This window comes from Dermacentor silvarum, chromosome 10 (assembly GCF_013339745.2).
Source record: "Dermacentor silvarum isolate Dsil-2018 chromosome 10, BIME_Dsil_1.4, whole genome shotgun sequence".
NCBI lineage: Eukaryota > Metazoa > Arthropoda > Arachnida > Ixodida > Ixodidae > Dermacentor > Dermacentor silvarum.
The window spans coordinates 74,591,058-74,611,815 of NC_051163.1; the positions used below are offsets into that span (position 1 = coordinate 74,591,058).

Here is a 20,758-nt window from a genome sequence, read left to right on the forward strand (position 1 = left end):
TTAGGCTTTCCTTTTATTCAAGAACAATAAATGAATGAAGCACCATGCCAGGCGATGTATTCCTGTCCAAAATGTACCATATGCCATGAAAAAACTGCATTTGTAAAAATTACGAGTGGTCCCTTATGCTACAAATAACACGACTTGAAGGCGAAAGCCCGAGCTCAATGACAGGACGACTACTTTTTTTTGCTGAGTGATCAGCATTCTGCAACCACAATTTACAGCAATTATTGCAAGTTATCATGGTTTTTGTGCTAGCCATCCCTCTTATGATTCACCAAACTCGAACCGTGTCTAAGAACTTGATTTTTCCCCTGAGTCACTCTCACTTGGACCCTCCACTTATTTATGTATTTACAAATACTTTACAGGCCTCACCAGAGGCATCGTGTAGGGGGGGGGGGGGTCACATTCAAAAGTCATTACATTTAGGATAGTAATTATCGCACGTTATAGAACCCCAGGTGGTCCAAATTTCCGGAGTCCCCCACTGAGGCGTGCCTCGTAATCAGATCATGGTTTTGGCACGTAAAACCCCATTTTTTATTTAATTTTAGCATAATAATCAAAAACATAACTGCAAGATAGAGGTAAGTACAAAACTAGTGGTCGCATATATAAGTTTACAAGATATTGCAATACGGAAATGATGATATGAAGTACAAGACGACAACTGCGCATCATGGACCATAATAAGAATAATGCGTGCAGTTTTAAGCACAATGCACAATAAAACGATAAGTTGAATGAATCATGAGAAGAAACGGACGTGCTGGGTCTTATCAATGAAGTGTTTGTGCAGATGTTCGCGAAAGATGTCGTGATTGCGATGCAGGACGATTTCAGTCCGGAAGATCGTTTCACATGTGGATGACGCGCAGGAGTGACGAGAAGTTAAAAGCATGTGTAGTGCCCTAAAGGCGGGCGTAGCTGTAGTTATTACGTAATCTATGCGATAAAAGTAAGAGGGACGCCGTAATGGTACTGGGGCGACTGAGTGACATGGTAGTATTTGTGAAAGAGATAAAACGGCAATGGTCGCGACGGGTTTTTAACGGGTGGAGTGAAAGTTCGAGCATCGACTGGGTTACACTGAACTGATAATTGTAATTCCGCCAAGTAATTCCGGGGTCGAGTATAGCCTGGAATGATGCACTCGAGAGGCTCCAGGCTCCGTTTCCTTACTAAATAGACAAAATGTTTGGATAGGCCAACGCAATGCAACAGCGGATGATATATATTCCTGGTCGCCCAAATGGCAAAACTATAAACAAGCTATCAAATGCTTACTGCAATGAGTACGTCTCGCTGCGAAAGCGTTCAATGGTGACTGTCCGATATGAAGTCGAAAAAAATTTTGGTCTTCCTGTGTGTTTGAATGACATGTAAAAAGTAAGGAAATCGGACTTTTAGAAACAGTTTTGAAAAGGAGGCAAGCTTTGGCGCCCACCGCGTTCTGGAAGATTGTAGTGTGGGGGAATGCTGTGGACGCCTGCGTATAGTGTAATGGTTCAAGGTTTAGAAAATGTTGCGTTCCCACAATAAAAGAAAAGAGTGAAGTCAGATTGAAGACTTTGCGCTTGTGGCTAATTTACCTTGAAGAGAACTTGAAGTTCAATACAGACTAGTTATACCAGATTATTCGTGTATTTATTCAAGTTTATTCGTGTACTTTGTCTCTTTGTTAATTTATTTATTCGAATTCTCACTTTCAGCTCTGACCTCACCTGTGTCTCTCTTTTGTGTAGTGTCAGTTGTTGAATATATCACTCCTAGATGCATTATTTTCTATTTGCCCTTTGCTCTCACCTTGTCAGTCCAGTTTACCACAAGGTCCTCAGTGAGTGAAAATAATAATGGTTGATAACATGGTTCCTGTTAAATGCACAAATTTTTATTGCATGTACCCAGCTCACGACGACATGTGTTATTTCTGCTTTCCAAAGCTATGACACTTACACCATTGCAATTTCATCCTATATGACTATCCCAAAATGAATAGGAAATATGAGGGGCGACACAATGAGGTTAAATGTATCAAAGCCATGCAGGAGCTATTCTAACGACGTTATAGAATCTCGTAAGAGAGTCGACAGAATCAACAATTCCTGTAAATCACAGGGGCTTTCCTTCCATGTTTCTTGTACATAATATTTATTAAAGAGAGTGCTGTAACAACATTTCCGTTAATACGAGAGCCTTGTCTGTGCCTCTACTTTTTCGACTTCATTTCGGCGCTATTAATTTATTTTGTACTTTAAAATGTTGCTTGATATTTTGTGTATCGCTTTCAGATGAATTATTGTTGTTCTATTTGTGCCTTGATATTTACGTAATAATTTATTATCAGTACATGCCGATATTGTGATGTACCAGACACCCTACAACACATGGTGTTGGTGTGCCCACACCGCGAGAAAAACAGTCAAGACGATGCCTCAGAAACGATACAAGCCACCGAAGAAACGTGGGAGGCAATGCTAACGGCACAGAGCCTGGAGGATCAGCGAAGTCTGGTGGACCGGGCCCGGGCTGCGGCATTAGCCAACGGCTTTCTGGACTGAGAGAGCCGCCCACCTAGGGCGAAGAAAGAACACTTTCACGCTGTTTCTAGCAATAAACGTTCATTCCTCCTCCTCCTCCTCAGTACATGCGTTCCTTATAATATTGGGACATCCGAGAAGGGCCTAAAATGCTGGAGCATCTCGCCAATGACTACTACATGTTTCGACAAATCTGCATATTTTTGTTCCAGGCAAGAACCTTTGGACTTGGAGTCAATTCTTCCAGAGAATCCGGGAGACTACGATAGTCTCGAGCCTCCAAAAGAAAATGGTAATTGTTTTCTGTGCTGCTTTTTATTGTTTTCTCTGTCAACTTCGTAGCTATTCATTCCGTGTTATAGCTGTTTAATTCCACTAATTTGGCCTCATGTAACAAATGTGGTCCTCTTTTTCAGGTGTGATAGATTTGTGCAAATATTACGCTGATACTCATCATTGCAACAATGTGTTTCCTTAACGGTGTCACGCAACTGGCATAGATGCCAGAGTCTAACCCTTAATGGTTGATTCGCTGCAGTGCGCGATGCCTGCAATTTGTGTGACTAGCCGTGCCGTTTGTCGAACATTTATTCTCAGCATGTAAAAATCATTTGATATTGTTTTCAATGTCACCACCTTTTTACAGGTGTTCGTCTGCGAAACAGCTGATAGTGTTGTATTCGATATTCTGTAGCCACCGCCACCTAGTAACTGCTGGCAGACTACGGGTCACTCTGCAGTTGATAAGTTTTTTTTTTTCATGTGCAGAAGCAGCCGCCAATTTTCTTTCCTGTATCAAGATATTCCAGAATTCGCTCTTAACATGCCATCCTCTGAGAACAAACATTTGATTCGCCGACAGATGACTTCATCATCGGGAGTCATCGGGAGAGCAGGCAAAGGATAGTTTCCGATTATAGGTAGAATCGGTCTGATATACAAATATAAGGTGCATTTTGATGACATCTCTTAATTTGTGGTCACGGCTTAGTTTCTTGTATGTACAAAAATGCAGTTCCGCTCAATGTGAAAGCTGGGGAAGTGCGGAGCAGTGATTCGCCGGTGTTTCCCTTGTGTTTATTCAGTTTCGTCGTGTGTTTTTCTTGGGTTTAGCTATTCTTTTCACGATGTTGGAATTAGCTTGCCTGCGCTGGCAAGTAACTTCAGCTTCTCGGCCGCGCAACGCTTGCTCAGCCCTGCGTCGGCGCTGTCTTTCACGGGCGAGTGCCCGGCCGCTGTCGCTCCAAGCGTGCTTGCTCCTCGGCGTCCATGGCGCGAAAGAGCGTCCCGGAGCTCGGGCGTGACTATCTTTTAGCGCGTCTCAGCCGAATCTTTCCACTTGTGAGGCTGTGGCGCCCTTTCTTGACTAGTTTCGGTATCAGCTTGGCGTTTTCGATCGAGTTTTTATTATTTGGGTTAATGAATGCGCTAATTCATGTTTTAGGTATTTTATAATATTTTATACTTATTCGGAGTCTTTTTAGTCATTTTTAGGGAACTTTATTGGAATTTTATGTCTTCCGTAGACCTTGTGTTGTGCGTGAAACCCACCGACGAGGGACGACATCCCGGTTCCCTAACGTGCTCCGCACTTGGAGTAAATCCTAAAGTGTATTGCTCGTACTGCTTCTGGAAGTCCTCGACGAATGCGTTACTGTGAAGAAGACATTAAATATGAAAAAGGTGTGTCCTCGCCGGTTTTCTTCGCAACTGTGGCGGCTACGTTTAGAGGTGGTCCAAATTTAAAAATTGCGTGATTTTTGAAGGCACACTTTCAAGGTTATCTTAAATTTTGTGAACTTAGGCGAATGTTTTACTGTTTACAAGCTGATTTTAGCGTTTGGGTAATAAATGTATAATTTCATAAATGGTCTTTTAGTCGGCTTCAGTAGTTATAGGAAGAGCGATGCGCAACAACGAAGTACCAGCTAATGTTTAAGCTACAACATTCATAGTACAACATATGGCGACTCTGTAAATTGAAAAAAAAAGAAAGACAACTCTTGTAGTCACCGCAGTATCGAGGCTCTATATATGCCGCCTTCACAAATAGAATATTTTAAAAGGCACTGCACTTTCCGGGCACCTTCTTGCCGGCAATGTAAGCGTTCTGACCCACCAGTTTGCTTCATGTTTCGACACACTGTATGGATATTGCATTTATCAAGTGACGGTAAATGCTTGGAATTTCTCGCGTTTCTTTCTTTGCCAAGGCAACCCTACCGTCGTGAGCTTCCACGTCACTGTGCTCAGCTTAGATTCCATCGACGAAGGATCAATGGTAAGACAATAATTTCATTCTTCTCACTGCACCATTCGTTATCGTTATCACACTATTTCCTTCCACTGCACGACGAACTCCTCTCCCGGCGTTTTCCAATCACCATTGTCTTGTGTCAACTGACACCACCTTATGCCTGCAAGTTTCTTAATTTCATCACGGCACCTACTTCTATGCAAGCCAAGACTGGGCATCTCATATTACGGCACCTATTCCGTAACTACATACCACCGGCTATCCGAGCTATGCATTGCATGGCCAGCCCAGCTTCATTACTTCTTTTTAATTTCGCCTACAATATTGATTGCCCACATTTGTTATTTTTATTCACACCGCTCTATTCCTCTCTCTTAACCTCAAACCTTGCTATTATTGCATTTGCAACGCCCCATAAATATTCAAACACCAAAATAAAAACGCCAAAGTTAATTGTGCGTTGTCACGTGACCGCACAGCTAGTGTTTAGGTACAGCTCTAAATCACTTCCTGGAGGTACTGAGAGCTGGTTTATGTCATCGACTCGCAAAAAAGCTATCAAATCAGTCAAGGAAAAAATTACCCATCGCCGACAGAACTCCAGGGATGGAGAGACGCGTCTTGCTGTCATTCAGGCGATGGCGGCGCATGGTGACGTCGAGGTTGAAATGGGTCAGGAAGTCGGAGCCGAGCATAGGCTGATTGACGTCGGCTATGATGAAGACCCACCGCACGTGCGCCGCAGGCCCAGGTCGAGCGTGAGGGACCACAGAGCATACGTGGTGGTGGAGGTATAGTTCGGCGCTGGGAGCGTAAGTCCAGGTCACTTATAAGCGCGGTCACGCTTGGTGGACGGCAGTGCGCTGACCTCGGCACTCGTGTCTACAAGGAACCGCAGTCCGGAAATGCGATCCATGACTATGAAAAGCGGCCGGGTTGTAAGGCGAGGTCACATGCCGCCGTCAGTGATCTCGCGGTGCATTTCTCGACCATTTGCATGGGGACTTGCGCTGGCGGGCGCGGTGCTGAAAAGCGCGATGGTACCAGCAGATAGGCGACCGTCGAGGACTGCGCGAGCGGGAGCTGGTCGGGGAACAGGGACGGCGGCTGGGACGTGAGGAGGAGCCGTGCTGATCATGAGAGGACGTCCGAAGGGTGTCGATGGAAACGGCAAACTGGTCGAGTCGGGACTCTAAGTGGGCCATGACAGAGGGCTCTGGTGAGGGCGGCGACTGATGGAGAAGTCGCGTTGTGGACTCGATAAGCCAGCTGGGCGAGGCGGTCGAGGGTCAAGTTCCCCGCAGCGGCCAAGACAAGGCGGGTGGACTGCGGCAAGCGCAGCAGGAACGAAGGATGGATGGATGGATGGATGGATGAGGCTGAACCCTTTAAACCGGGTGGTGGCATACGCCACCTAGCCAAGGAAGAGCTCCCTTAACAGCGCACCAGGTGGGAAGGGCGGCGATCGCCAAGCTCCTCGGAGGTGAGCAGGTGCTGGAGGCGCGCGCTTTCAGCCGCCGTGGGGCGTTCTAAAATACACTGCTTCATTTGCTGGTACGGGGCATCAACCAAATTTACAGCGATGACGTCCGCTACCTCTTGAGCCACCTTTCAAAGTAAGTGGTGGTACAGATAAGTCTCCGAGGTGATGTGGTGCAGATCGAAGGTGGCTTCGACCTGTGTGAACCAAACCTGTAGGTGCTTGCGCCAGAACGTGCGCAGGCGGAGCTGTAGAGCTGCGACGTTCTGTGGGCGCGAGGTAGCGTCAGGCGCAAGATTGCCTGAGGGCGGTGGGTTACTGGAGTCGGTCATCTCTTAGTCCGGAGTCACCACCGTCGGGAACCAAGGGTTCACAGCAGAGCACCAGAACGAAAGGACCAGCTCAGCAGGCTTTCAGAACAAAATACCGCGTACCGTGCTTGCGTCGCTAGCACGCGCCGCCGAACTTTATTCCCGTCATCATTCGTAGCCGGCCCCAAGGCGCCGGCTGAGAGCGCCGACCTTGGGAGGCGCTCCAATAACTTTCCTACTAGAGATAACTGAATGATAACTCCCTATCTCTCCAACAATTTCTAATTCCAGTGTCTTGCATTGACAATGGAAAGTTGACATCTTACTTAAGCACCTCAATCATGCCGTAAGCGTGCTGAGAAATACCAAGTTTGCTCAAAATCATTTCTGTCATGGGAAGTTCTTGCTAAACTTTCATCTTACAGGCACTGGCAATTAGCGAACGTACGCGCTTCCTAGTTTCATGGTGGAATACATATTTTTAATTTGCCACGGACAGAGAGTATTATTTATAGCTTTCTTTCGGCAAGTCACCTAATCAAAAAGCTGACTGAGGCATCTTGCCACCTATACTGCTCCTTTTAAGCATTGGGCAAGCCTTGTTTCACAATTTAACTGTCCGATTTCGACAAAGGGACTTGTTTATTCTGAGCGCTAGCTTTGAATACGTACTCCTTGCCGAAACGTTGGTTACAGCAACATCTCTTCTTCGACTGCTTTAGGTCATTTCAAATCTGTATTTTCCTGTGAATGTCGGTCTTCTTCATTGTTCACACTTGCCTAAGCGGAATCAAGAAACTATGTGTATTCCCAGCATGCAGGCAATGCAGTATAGCGCGAAATCTTTTGCGCAGACTTACGTCGCGGACATATTCATGTCACAAACTTGGCACGACTACCGGTTGCGTCTTCCGCGCAACATGACGTCCAAGTACCGTCTGTTACCAGTGAGCTGGCTTCAGCGCATGTGGCGACCGGACTCTTTCTTCAAGAACTGCCAAGCGGGTCACGTTCCAGGAGATGACCATTCCCAATCACTACATTTGGCTCTACTCCGACAGGCGTATCCTCTACATGGTCAAGTAAGTGACATCTGGCTCTTAGATTTGCCACTGTACATAATGGTTTACGTAGCTATGGACTGGCCTAAAATGTTTGAAAAATGCACCATTATCACAACGTGAACCGCGAACCAGCAGATCCTCATGAAAGCTCACGTTATTTGTAATTCCAGTGTAGTGTGTCGTGCAACGGCTTTTGCCAAGCCGTTTTCATAATATATTGTAGTTCGAGGCGTACAAATTGAAGTGTAATTTCGGCCGCCATTGTGAATGCAGCTGAACAGAGAAAGGCAACACCTCGTTCGAGTCATTGATTCGTGTTGAATTCATGCCTGCAGTAAATGCATGCTTTCGGTGTGGGGCACTATAAAGGATAATTTTAATGGCAAGGAGAGCGAGAAGATCTTGTCGTGATAAATACTTTTCAACTTAGACTGCCTCTCACTCATTCTATTCCATGATTCTTCTAGTAAGGCGTCTCTCATTGCGCTTTATTAACGCTACAGTTTGAGAGAAGTTTATACACTTTAATCACTGCGTCTAACAGCATAACCTTCGTTGTCGCTACACCTGGTCTTAAATCTATTTTACCTCACATTGGCCCTAATCTATTGTTTAAGCATGCATATTTAAGTAATAAAACATTCATCGTAACTACGTAGCTCATATCTAGAGGCTAGATGCTGCTAGTACATTTTCAAAAGTTGGGATAACTTCATCAACTGCATTTGAGTTGACCAAAGTCAAAAAAGAAAGCCACACATATTAGTGGTTAGTACTTTAAAAAATTATTTGATTTCCATTACAACACCGTAGAAGCTTGGACTAGTTGGTACATACTCGAAAGGGGAACAGCGCAGAAAACACGACGGACAAGAAGGGAGACAAGAAGTGCTGGTTTGTGTCCCCCTTCTTGCCCATCGTGTTTCTGAGCTGTGTACCCCTTCTTGCCCTGTCGATTGCCAATATATGACGGTATTTCTCTGCGCTTTTGAAAGTTACGCCATAATTTCAAAGCAGGGAGTGACAAATTTAGATATGGGGGAAACCGAATGGGTTTCCTTTTTAGTTTCAGGCTACCCAGGGATAGATAGATGACCATCTCGTCATTTCATGAATCTGACTCCACCTTGTGGCTTCCGCAGACGTTATTTGGCCATGGCGACCAAATACATTTTTTTTTCAAAGTATTGTAATATTGCGTTTCTGACATACCGTTTAGTGGGCCATGATGCATTCGCAATGAACGCGGAGTTATGCCAGCTTACTGTCGTTTGCATTTGACATTCGGATATTATCGTGGCGACCTCATTTAGTGTCGCGGTTATTACTCAGAATAAAGCCAGAGCTGACATCATTGCATTTACAATTCATGCTTCAAATTTTCCTACGTGGTGTGCATGATGCTGCACGTTTTCTATCTTTGAATTTTCCTTCCCATTTGGCTGCAAAATAGTGAGTAGCATTCTGTAGTTCGTAAGAGCTCCAATAAATTTCAAGTAACTTCTTTGCCTAATGTGCTCAAGTTTGTAGCATCGCGGACAGTAAAATTAACTGCGTGATTGTTCATTAGATTTTGGCGTCGCTTCTGGCACATTGGTGCATGTGACAACATTACTTTGCGTATAATCTCTCTAGAATCAGAAATATAGATAACAATCTTACGCATGACATTTCAAATAAACTGCTTGTCGGTCTACTCCCTCCAATGTATTGCGGCCATTATTCACATTGAGTATTTAAAATGTCCAACTTCCATTTTAAAGAGATAAGTTATCTGAAGGTCCCAAACGAGCTTCGTCCTTCTTTCCTCCACCCCAATTGTGCGGGGATACAATAAACAGAGAAGTCGTGGGTGGATGGTGTAGAGAAGCAGCTGACAGCAGACAATCTACTCCGAACCAAGATTTCTGGCTGAAAGGCGGTAGAGGGTAGTTTTATAGGTGTAGGTAGCAGGTATTCCCTAGATATTGAGGCAACATTCATTCTATAATTTTTCTAACAAGCAGGTTACAACGCATAGTGTCTACCCAAGTAATTATATCGATGATGCCGTGGTATCACCGGAGCTGCTGCATGCTTTCTCCTCATTTTCAATATTCTATTCTGCTCAACTACACGTTGAGTCGTATGTCCAGGCTCATTGAATTCGTTTGTTACTATTTTTTTTACTTTATCCACTTCTACGCTCCTGCTAAAGCTCCATTGTGGGCAGCAGTATTCAAATACAAATAAACTAAGTAAATTTTCCAGCATGCGTCGTATGGCCAAATCTGAATTTGAATGTAAAAAAAGCTTATATGCAATTGAAGTTCCCCGAATATGCGCAGCGGAACATATTGCGCACATTGTTTTTATTTTATTTGTTTCTTTTTAATAGGCGTGCTTGTATCTCAGTACAAGAGCGCTTTTTTTTTTCATTTTGCAGAGAATTCCTAATGGGAGCTAGCTATGAATCGAAGCCGCAACCTCATGCTCCGCAACAAAACAGAAATCCGTTTTTTGGAAGTTCTCTTTTTCAGTGGGCAACCTGCAGAAAAGAAGAGAGAAAATTAAACTTAGCGAATGGTGCATGGTTTCTCCTAATTACCGTAAAAACCGTGAAACAACTTTCTTGTCTTTTTCATTAGGTTAACCCTTCTGCTATCGTGTGCGATGAAGTTCGAGACCTATCCCCACGATACCCAAGTCTGCACGCTCAAGATTGAGAGCAGTAAGTACCATTCTCGTCTTGCATCGTTGAATTAAAAAAAATGGGTACAGTAAAAACTGCTGGGAACTTATCCAACATTTAGCTCGGTAAACAAATCGTTGTTCACTACCTGGGGCGGAATTTACAACGCTTTTCAGTCATCGGGACGGTTTCCCCTTGGTCTTATATAGCTTGTGATGTAACAATGCGACGCTGAGGCGACGCTCGTTCGACGCCGAAGTCTCTCCACGCCAGATCCTAGTGCCGACACCCGAAGTGGCTAGCAAAGCATGAAAGCCAGGCCGGCGTCAGCCACAATCCTCCACGCGTGACCAGACCATACACCGTTGATAGGTGTACAGCTTGACGGTTACAGCGTTAATGCACCGCTAGCGCCCGTGTAACTTCTATCGCCATAAATATATACCGGCTACCAGGTGCTAACTACCTTGTTTCTAAGGGTGAGAACCTAACTGCCAGAAATGTGCGGATTCGCTCTGCAAACGGGGATCTCCTTGCGAATTATGACCAAACATGCTATCGCTTGCTGGATGCAATCAAAGATATTTCTGGCCCCACTTACAGCTAGTGTCTCAGACCAAGCGAAAATCACCTACTCCTCTTTCTCCAAACAGTACTGCCCTAATTTTGCACTCATGTGCGCCTAGCGGCTGTTAGGAGACTTGTTCTGCCTCGAGCCTGACATTTAGGCTTAATTGTGATAGGAGCTTTACTATCTCCAAGTAAACTATTGCATGCTCATTCGCTTTGAAAATGATTGTATAAACATCAGAAATTATCTACACCGGCAGGCGTTTGCGCACAAACTACAGGACAAAGACAATGATACATGACACACACAATTGCAAACTATGAACTGAATTTTATAGGCGACAAGGGTGGAGGTATAAACATCTACTGTGTATGACGTGCATCCGGTTGCTGAAACAAGAAAACAGCAAACACACAAAGAGCTGAATATTGTCGCAAAAACAACTGGATTATCCATGGCACAATGCACAGCTGAAGAACTCGCATCAACTAGGTACGCTTATAGGCGCTTCGGGCCGTGCCTCATGGGATATGGTTTTCATATTCCACTTATTAGTTGTTCTTTTTTTACCAACCAGGAGCAAGTGATCCATCGTCGTGTATGTACCTCCGCCATTTTCGACAATAAGCTTGCCGTCATGGAAGGCTACCAACTCACCCCAGGTGTTACTCTACTAAAAATAATCGCAGTTCTTCTTTCTTGTAGATAATTATCATCGTTCTTCTCTGCAGTTTATCTTCCCTTTCACCGTTATACACTCATTGGTTGTTGAGAGCAGGTACATTCAGATTGAGTGTATGCGTCTTGTGCATAATTGGAGAAACTGTTGCACGTGCCGCGGCAAACTAACCGAAGTTTAAGCTAGAGGGCGTTCCCGTTCAGCTGGGAAACTTTCTGATAAACATGCGAAATAGCATTTACGATAGAACAATGAAACAAACTGTCCCATTTGGTATAGCATCCCTTTTCAAAGCCATGTCTCTTTCTCTCGCCTTTTAACTAAAGCGCTCACTGCACACCTCGTACTGCGTGCATTTTTGATGAGTGCTTTATGATTAGAGCACTATTGCACTATTATAAATTACCGAAATGCAGTTTAGGGATCGCCAAGTTAGTCATTCTGCTAGGCGTCGTGCTTTTTAGAATACTACCTGTGCTAAAACGTTTGTCTTTCTTGGAGCTTCGTGGAAGCGTCTATTCTTGACTGAAGACACAAAAAAAAAAACGCCTTACAGTAACAATGCAAACTATATTCATATACGACCGCTGATAAAGGTTTAAATTTTGTACGCGAAGCAAGACAAGCTACATTATGTCAGCATTCCATTGCTCTGGGATGTATTCCTTTTCGGGACTTGGCACTCGCGGCACCAATGTCCTGTGGCACGGTATAGTCTCATGTGTGTTTCTCCTCACGTAGTCTCGTACACGACGGATGACCTGGTGTTCGCGTGGGAGGAGGACGTGCCCCTCGTGGTGGACGACTCGATTGAGCTGCCTCAGCACAACCTTGTCTCCACCACCATGGGAGACTGCACACAGGTCTACTCCACAGGTATGTGCTCTACACTGCACAGAAGCGGCGCCATGTTTCTTGTTGTAAAGGAGCGGTACAAGACAAAGCATTAGTTGTAATAGATACTGCCGATCTGGCACAGCTGCTCACTCTAAAAACAAACATTCCTCGTACAGATTCAAGAACGCAGCTTTAGAGAATCGCTGTTCCGAGACGCTTCCCGTCGCAAGTTTATTCTCTTGCTTCAAAAAAAAAAATACATGGGCTGCTGAGAGGATAAAAAGCATGCTCGCTTCAATTTTCAAAAAATAATGAGGAAGAAGAAACATTAGTGTCCGCGCAGTCGCGTGTAACATTCATCAAGAATTCTAGCAGGAGTTGAGGATGCCCTCTGCAACATTTTTAACAGCAAAAGTAATGCTCTGACAATAATTTTATGCGCTACCCGTTCTCTAAGCAATATATGAAAACATTTCGCAGTAACTTTCGCGTGTGAGTGATACTGATAGTCCAAGTCCATGGGCTGATTTCAGTGCCGATGTCTCGTTTCATCGACTTCAATTCACCAGAAAAAACCGTGCCTCCAATGGTCCGCTTTACGATTTTGATTTATATTTCATTTCTTCCTCCTTCCTTTGTGACCCTAACCATGATATTCGCGCCACGCATTTTGCAATATGTTATCTCATTCTTTGACATTTTCCGCGATACATTCAACTATGCCAAGGCTAACCAGGAGGGAGAGAATTAGGGCGCAGGAAGAGTTGACCAATTCTTCGAAAAGTGAACGGAGCACCGGTGGCATTCGCTATAGTTAGCGTCATCTCTGACTTCACTGTATTGCAAAGAACTTCAATCAAACAAACAACTTGGAGTACGCTTAAGCTTCGCTTTTAAGAGTGCAATGCGATGGCGGTATTGGACGCCGTTGACGTCGACACCGACACCATGTTTTCTGCGGCATGGGGCCTGATCAAAATTTAGAAAGGCTTGGTTTTCAGCATTTCCCCGAATGTTGCCTAGAACCAAAGTACAGCGAAACACTATCAGAATTGGAGGACGCTTAAGCTTCAACTTTAGGAGTAGAATGCGATACCATTCAGAGATCCCTGGCTGCTTATCAGGATTTTTCTTGTATATTCAAATTACAATGCGACGCTATCACATCTGTACGTTGTGGTTAAGTCGTACTTCACGATTTTTATGACAGATTTTACTTTGAGAAGTTCAATTTCTGTTCACTAACGCCTTAGACTACGCGAAGGGCCCACCCGGTCGGGGTGGTTCGGGATGATGTGTTTCAGCATCATTATTTCCGCCAGACGCCGATGCTTTTGCGACACTGACACGGACGCCAACTCCGTATTTTCTGCGACACGGGGCCCTTAACGTTGTCGCGTTAAGATGTAATACTCGTTTAACCATGGAAGCCACAGAAATAAAAGTGGCACGACGGAAAATTTATTCTCCTTGCTGAACTCACATCGCGTCTTGTTCGCAAGTGTTTTTGGCATTGGCTGGCTGTCATATTTCAGTCATAGTTCCAGCATCACGATTTGCCTTGTGCTTTATTTTGCGAACAGTCTTGCGTAAAAATGTATTGCAGTAAAGCTGTTTGGGAGAATGCCATGGACTGTTTTGTTTTGCGACGAAGGCCGACGGCAGGGGTGTGGCGGCGTGTTCGTAATCAAAATACTCAGCAACGCAGCCTGCATCGGAGCCCAGAAATTCTTTTTAAGCGTAATTTTTAAACGTCATCGAATCAAAGTTTCATGCGTACTGCTCACTCGAATAGACAGCGTTATTTCAAGTTCACTATAGCTGGTTATTTGCAACGTGTTTTTAATATAGGTCCGGGAACATATCAGTGCGACTTTGTTTCAAAATGACCTGTTTCTATCACTACACTTTTTGACGCTGTAATTGTATCTCCTCTTGTAACAGGCAATTTCACCTGCATCCAGCTCGTGTTCACACTCAAGCGACGGTTGGGCTACTACATGTTCCACACGTACATACCGACATGTCTGATTGTTATCATGTCTTGGATATCCTTCTGGATCAAGCCCGAGGCCGTGCCCGCCAGGGTGACGCTCTGTGTCACCAGCCTGTTGACTCTTTCGACGCAGCACGCCCAGTCACAGAAGTCTCTTCCACCCGTGTCCTACATAAAGGCCATCGATATATTTATGTCTTCGTGCACCGTGTTCGTGTTTGCCTCACTCATGGAGTACGCTCTTGTGAACATACTGATGGGTGAAGCTCAGCCGGATGACGACGGTCGTCGGAGAAGCATCAGAGCTGTGGTTGTCTCACCACGGGTATCTGTAAGTTACAGCATGCTTACTTAACGACTGCACGCTGAAGTCATTCTCGTGTCGCTTCTTTTTCCTGGAATTCACAGAGCTTTCAGGACTTACAGTCGCAGAAAGAGTACAGTGCGAAAAGAGGTCTAGAAAGCGAACGACAACATTCGCCCGTGCAGTAAACTAACCTGGCTATCTTTTCGTGAATGCCTTGGTTTATATTTTGATACTGCGTGCTCAACGACACAATTTTAACTTACCAGCGTAATTAACGGTCCTAAACTAAATTGTCCGAAAATATGTGACTTTCATTTGCATGAGTCAAACTGCCCGTTATATGACTAAGGTTTTTTTTTTTGAAGCGCTCCCTTTCAACAAAATCTTTCATGATTGAAACAATTTCATCTTTTGCGCACATGTAAGACATTCGAGCTGTATAAATGCAGTTTAGATTTTACTGCATGCATTCCCAGATTTATCCGTTTGAAACATCCCTGTTGAGCTGAGTTTCCATAAATAATTAGTCCTTCTAGACTCCATATGTTCTTAGTTACGTAAAAACAGAGGTAATCCTACTTGTTAAACAAACGATCATCTAAGTCGGCGCTTTTTTTATTTAAACTGTGTTCAAGTACAGCATGTATCTCTTTCTTTTTTGTAATGTATGGGAACCCCGAAAGAAGTGTGATTATTGTGCAATCCGATGACCAATACACGAAGTTATGGATGGTGCATTCGCTGGCGTAATTTCAGCTTCAGGTAACGGTATAAAAGACGCCACAAGGCCCCTTCTACAAAATGAATATCGTTTATATAAACACGACATGTTTTTTTCTACTTCGTGGTGCTATGGAAGGTTTCTTTACTAATGCAGCATATCTGCCACGCGCGCTTTATTCTCGTTCCAGCGCATTCTGCGGGATATCGGTCTTTGCGGTCAATGAAAGCTTTGGTGCCATTATTTTTCATGCACACTGGAAGTCAATTGATTGAACCTCTCAAGTCCTCCAGGAACTTTAAATCTAGCTTCTATGAATGGTCATAACACTGTCGCAAATTTTACTAATGCAGCATAGCCATTTTTCGCCCATACAAACTGCACAAATATGTTCTCACCACGTTCAGTTTCCACTGCTTCTTACTTCCCTGCGCAGAGCTTTGACAGGATGTTACTGAATGGTCCTCACTTTTGCAATATTTCTGAGGACGCGCTTCAACTGTTGAGAATGTTCGCGTGCGGTAAAGAACATCTGAAAAATAGCAGGTACGCCATTAGCAAACACAGCAATCAAATAACAAAAATGTCCAACAATTACGATACTCCCTGATATGAAATTTGAGTTCTGCGGTTTACGTGTTTTCATTTCGCGATACATTGTGGGAAACAATTTGAAACCGAAATCACCGCACCGACTGCCAGTGGGCCAGTGCCCTCAGAGCCCTCGCAGAGGGAGGGACAGCATGGGAACGCTGACATGATGAGCGGCATCGGAGCCAGACGACGAATGCGCGAGCAACGGCACGAGCGCTTTCGCGTGGTTACATCGAGAAACGCCGCCGCTCGCCCCTAGAACATGTGCCTAACAGCAGCGCGTTAAAGAATAATGAAGAATCCTGCCCAGCTCGGCGCATACAAGCCACAAAATTCTAGGTGTGACGCGATTCTCTCCCCTCTTAGAGGCTTGAGTTAAAGATTCTAGCGATAAAATGTCATTTTTTCTGAAACTGATCACTTTCCTGCACAGAGCTGGAGAAAGTGGTGAGCATCTTAATTAAATACAGGAATGAGAAGAATTATCTATTAGGAACACAATTTCACTTCCACTTTATTCTAAGAAATTCAGTTGTTGCTTCATTTTTTTTTTTACACTACAACAATTCGAACCAGCAAAACGTTGCATCAGAGTCTCCTCGGTCACTAGCAGCCGAAGTGGCGAAGGAAAAGCTTCAGTGAATTCGCCTTCGAAATAATTGAGTGCTCCTTAGTCCCACGTTTCAATATAACTCGGCGAAACATTGTAGTCGAAGAAGACACTGGTTTACTGCTACAAATTTTGTAAGCTGTATTATGCCTACGGAGCTGTAGTGTCCTCGATTTCTCTATAAGCATTTCTTACGTAACACAAATACCTATTTGATATAATGCTTCAAGTAAATATGGAAGTGTTTCAGTAGGGCAGGTAAAATATTCTATAATGGTACATAGCACGTTGGAGTTTACGCAAGAAATCGGTTTAAATCATTTCTTCTTAACCTCGCTCCCGACCACCCCCTCCCTTCCTTACCACTGCAGGAAAACTCTGCCCTGCCAAACGGTACAAAGCCTCCTAAGCCACCAGAGGCCATCGCCAGCGAGTGCCGTGAAAGGGCCATGCTTGTGGACAAGATCAGCCGCGTCATATTCCCGACGTCGTTTATTCTGCTGAATTGCGTTTACTGGTCCCTCTACATCGATTCCTGAGGGCGGCGTTGAGAAGATGCAGTTCCGGTGGCCAAACCCGCTCAGCTGATTTTTGACTTCTCGTACTGCTTGATCAATGAATTTTGTACAGTCGTCAAGTTGAACGCCAAGGCACGTTTTAACTTATGCGGTATCTTCCGAGCAAGACGAAGCAAAAAATGAGAAGATGCTGCATCATCTCTCAGGAGCATGACACTGCAATTCATGCACGTCTCTCACCGATCTCATGACCACCGCTATTTAATCCTGGATTTGTGTTTTGAGAAGATTGCTTCACAAGGACAGATAACATCTGCAAAGTGCCCAAAGATACAGTGAACTCAGTGTTTCTTGCCTAACGTTTTAGAAGTGGCTAGTGAACAGTGTTCTATATGCTTTTGATGAACAATCGCACACGTGGCGGGACGCCTCAGTAGACGCCCGCGCAGTGATTGAAACCATAGTGACTTCACTGCATGACCTTCTTTTGAGTATGAATGAACATTCAGCGTACATTTTTGGTCTCCAATGCATGCAGCAATATTCTATGCCATTAACGCTACTGAAGGCGTTTTTTGTCGTTTGTAAATGTTCGTGTGGCGTGCCGTCTAGTTTACTACCAGCCGTACAGGGGCGAAGAGAAACTACGTCCTTACAATGTTATGACTTATTATGTTCTGCAATTTTTACGATGGCTACTGATGTTACGGCAATTAAGGACTTTTTTGTAGCTTCGAGGTACGGCCAGCTAGATAATAGTTTGTCCTTTCATGAAACATTGTCATCCTGGTGGATTTTCACTAAGTGTAGTTGTCATTGTAGCCAACCCTGTGCGTCAAGATGTCTAATCATTTGCCCCTTTCACACCGTATGAAATCAAAACAACGTTTTATTTTCCAGACACGTCTAAGGGGGAGGGGGGGACTCCTGGGCTAAAAGCTGCAATGAGCAGCTTGACAAAGACCCGGAAGCCATGGTCACTGCAACATCAACAAGAAAACAGTAGCACTTGAAATAATTGGAACATAAAGTACACAATAATAAACAAATTAACACACTAGTTTACACCAAGAATTTACACTATATTTAACAAATGAACACAATATCATTGGCAAATTCATCCCTCTAATTCACTAGTTTGAAAAAAGAACTGTAGGCGACACTAATCTTTGACTGAGGTCTCTCTTAGTGGCACACGCACCTCGGCATTGGTGTTTAGTGCTTTGGTGTGTGGTAATCAGTGATTTATAATTCATTATAATTATTGCAGATACTTTAGTAACTCAACTCATAACTAAACTTATGCTCTGATATCACATCTATATTGAAACCCATAAATTTTTACTGTACTGTTATTCTTTTTTTTTCTGGTCTGTTTTGAATTCAATCCCCGGTAGTCTCAGGAGGTGAACAGGAAGTGCTGCGCAAGAAAAAAGAGCGTCACTCGATGACAAAATGCAATGGTTTACAAAGATAATTACAACCCACAAGAATGTGCAAGTAGAACATACTGAAATAGAACATACAGCACCATAAAATTACGTCTTACGCTGTCGAAAAAATACGGTGGTTACAAAATAATGTCCACCATCAAACGGGAGCATAGAAATAAAGCACCCTCAAGCAGTACCATTTTACATAGGTGGCAAAATGGTCTTTGCTGAGCAGAATTCTGCACGTTGCTTTTTCTTCTTTCAAGGGTCTCTAATGCGTGGCTCCCACTTGGTGCCCCACTTTGTCTTAATATGAACATGGTTGATTTCGTAGGCGTCACCTTCGGCAGCCACTTTCCTGCCCTTTCAGCCTCGTGTCTATCAGCTTTATACACTTCAGACCACGTGCTGTCTCCGTTCACGCCAAATCACGGCACATGAAGGCCACAAGCACAATTTGCCCACGGCTGCAGCAGAGACAGGACGAAAGAGAAGCACTAATTACGGTGGGTGTAAATTGGGGGTCTGTGTCGCTGTGCGGACTGCAGGAACAGATGCTAACCTCGAGAGAATGTTTCTCAATGCAACTCACCAGTCCGCCACATCTGAGAAATGTAACACAGCAACCATGACCAAGTGTCTATCACACTTCGCTACCATCGCTACCAATAACAGTCTCTTCACACTTTGCTATCCATTTTGCGAGCAGAGAATTTCTTGCAAGCATTATTTGCGTAGTCCTCAACTTCCTCGCCTATAGCTTTCTTGTCAGCTGCGTTTAATATCGCAAAGCAGGAAGAAGCTTTTTTGCAGATATCAAAATAGTATTTCTTTATTATAGATAAGTGGGAAGTGTTGGCACGTGGCCCAGGTGCTGGCTACTTCTCTGCTTCAATGTGTAATAAAAGTAAGACTGTTTTACAATGTTAACAGCTGTACAAAAAGGGCTTAAGAAGAAGTTATAGCTAACTGCTCAAGAGTCATCAGGAAGCCGCCACTCCATACATGGATGAAATAAAATTTGTTAATATGTGGTTTCTTCAAAAACCTCCCTCTCAAACATTTGGCCTTCATTCTAGAAATGAACCATATGGAATTTCTCATATACCTTAGACTTTTTTCTGCTCCCACAAGCGGCCAGTAGATCGTGAATTTCTTTTTTTTTGCTATTTTTCTCCTTTTCAATGTCTTTTTAACAAGAATAGCATGCACAAAAATACGGAATCTTTATAGTATTACAAAACATTAAGGAAAACGAATACATTGCTCTACATTTGTAGATTCCGTTCTTGAGAGTCTCTTAGAGTTCTTATAGCAGCATTATATTTCTTCTTTTCAGGTAGAATTGTAGTGTAATACCAAGCATCACAAAAGTTCGTCAGTTCCATACCTAAATTTATGCACAAATGTAAACAATATTCTGGCGACTAAGACTTACCGACTGCAAGGAATGTAAAAATGGTCAAATGCTGCTATTTTTGAATATTAAGACATCTTTTCAACTATATACAATAACCAAAACATAAGCACTTCCACTCATTCATTACCGCAGTTTCTGACTTGATAATCTCAGCCGTTATACTTACACCGCGTCTCTGAAGTTGAAATCTATACAGCCTTCATACTTATCTTCTGTTGCAGTTGCGGTCGACAGGGCTAGAGGCTTTCGCACTTTTCTTTTTCCTGTTATGACATTTTGCTTTCAGCGGCTAGTGATTACGAATAACCTTTATATTTTATTGGCAAGTGACTAGTTTAACTCTTCACAGACATTTCATAAGAGCAGGAACATTGCCTGGAAACTGTTTTCAAAGGTCAAATTTGCTTAAAGGGCCAGTTAATCAGTTTTGTGCAGTTTTCGTAGGTCAAAGCGTCTTCACAGAATACTTTTGGCGAAATAAAACGTTCGCACTACTGTACACCAGTGATATTGGTAAGTTACTCGGAATTGGTCAAATGTTTCCCCGCCCTTGAATGGCAGTCACCACTCTCAACCCATCGACTCGCCTCCGGAAGACCTGAAAATAAACGACACTGCTACCAAAAAAGTCGCGGAGAAAAACTGCTGCCAATGATTTATGATCCAGATGGCCTTTTTTTCCAAAATGCTGTCCCTAGAGGTACAAATTCCTTTAGCCAAGGCAATTACAGATTACGCCGTGG

At 43.8% G+C, this 20,758-nt stretch overlaps 1 protein-coding gene across 1 annotated transcript; it reads left to right on the forward strand.

Moving 5' to 3' along the window:
- Positions 1-2,759: 2,759 nt before the first annotated feature.
- On the forward strand, positions 2,760-17,622 carry LOC119431186 (glycine receptor subunit alpha-2-like). Its single transcript, XM_049656859.1, is given in 8 exon segments — positions 2,760-2,838; positions 4,760-4,827; positions 7,449-7,589; positions 7,591-7,676; positions 10,286-10,368; positions 12,321-12,455; positions 14,361-14,743; positions 17,016-17,622. Coding segments are annotated over 7 exon segments (999 nt in total). The 5' UTR covers positions 2,760-2,838; positions 4,760-4,824; the 3' UTR covers positions 17,184-17,622.
- The last annotated feature ends 3,136 nt before the right edge of the window (positions 17,623-20,758 follow it).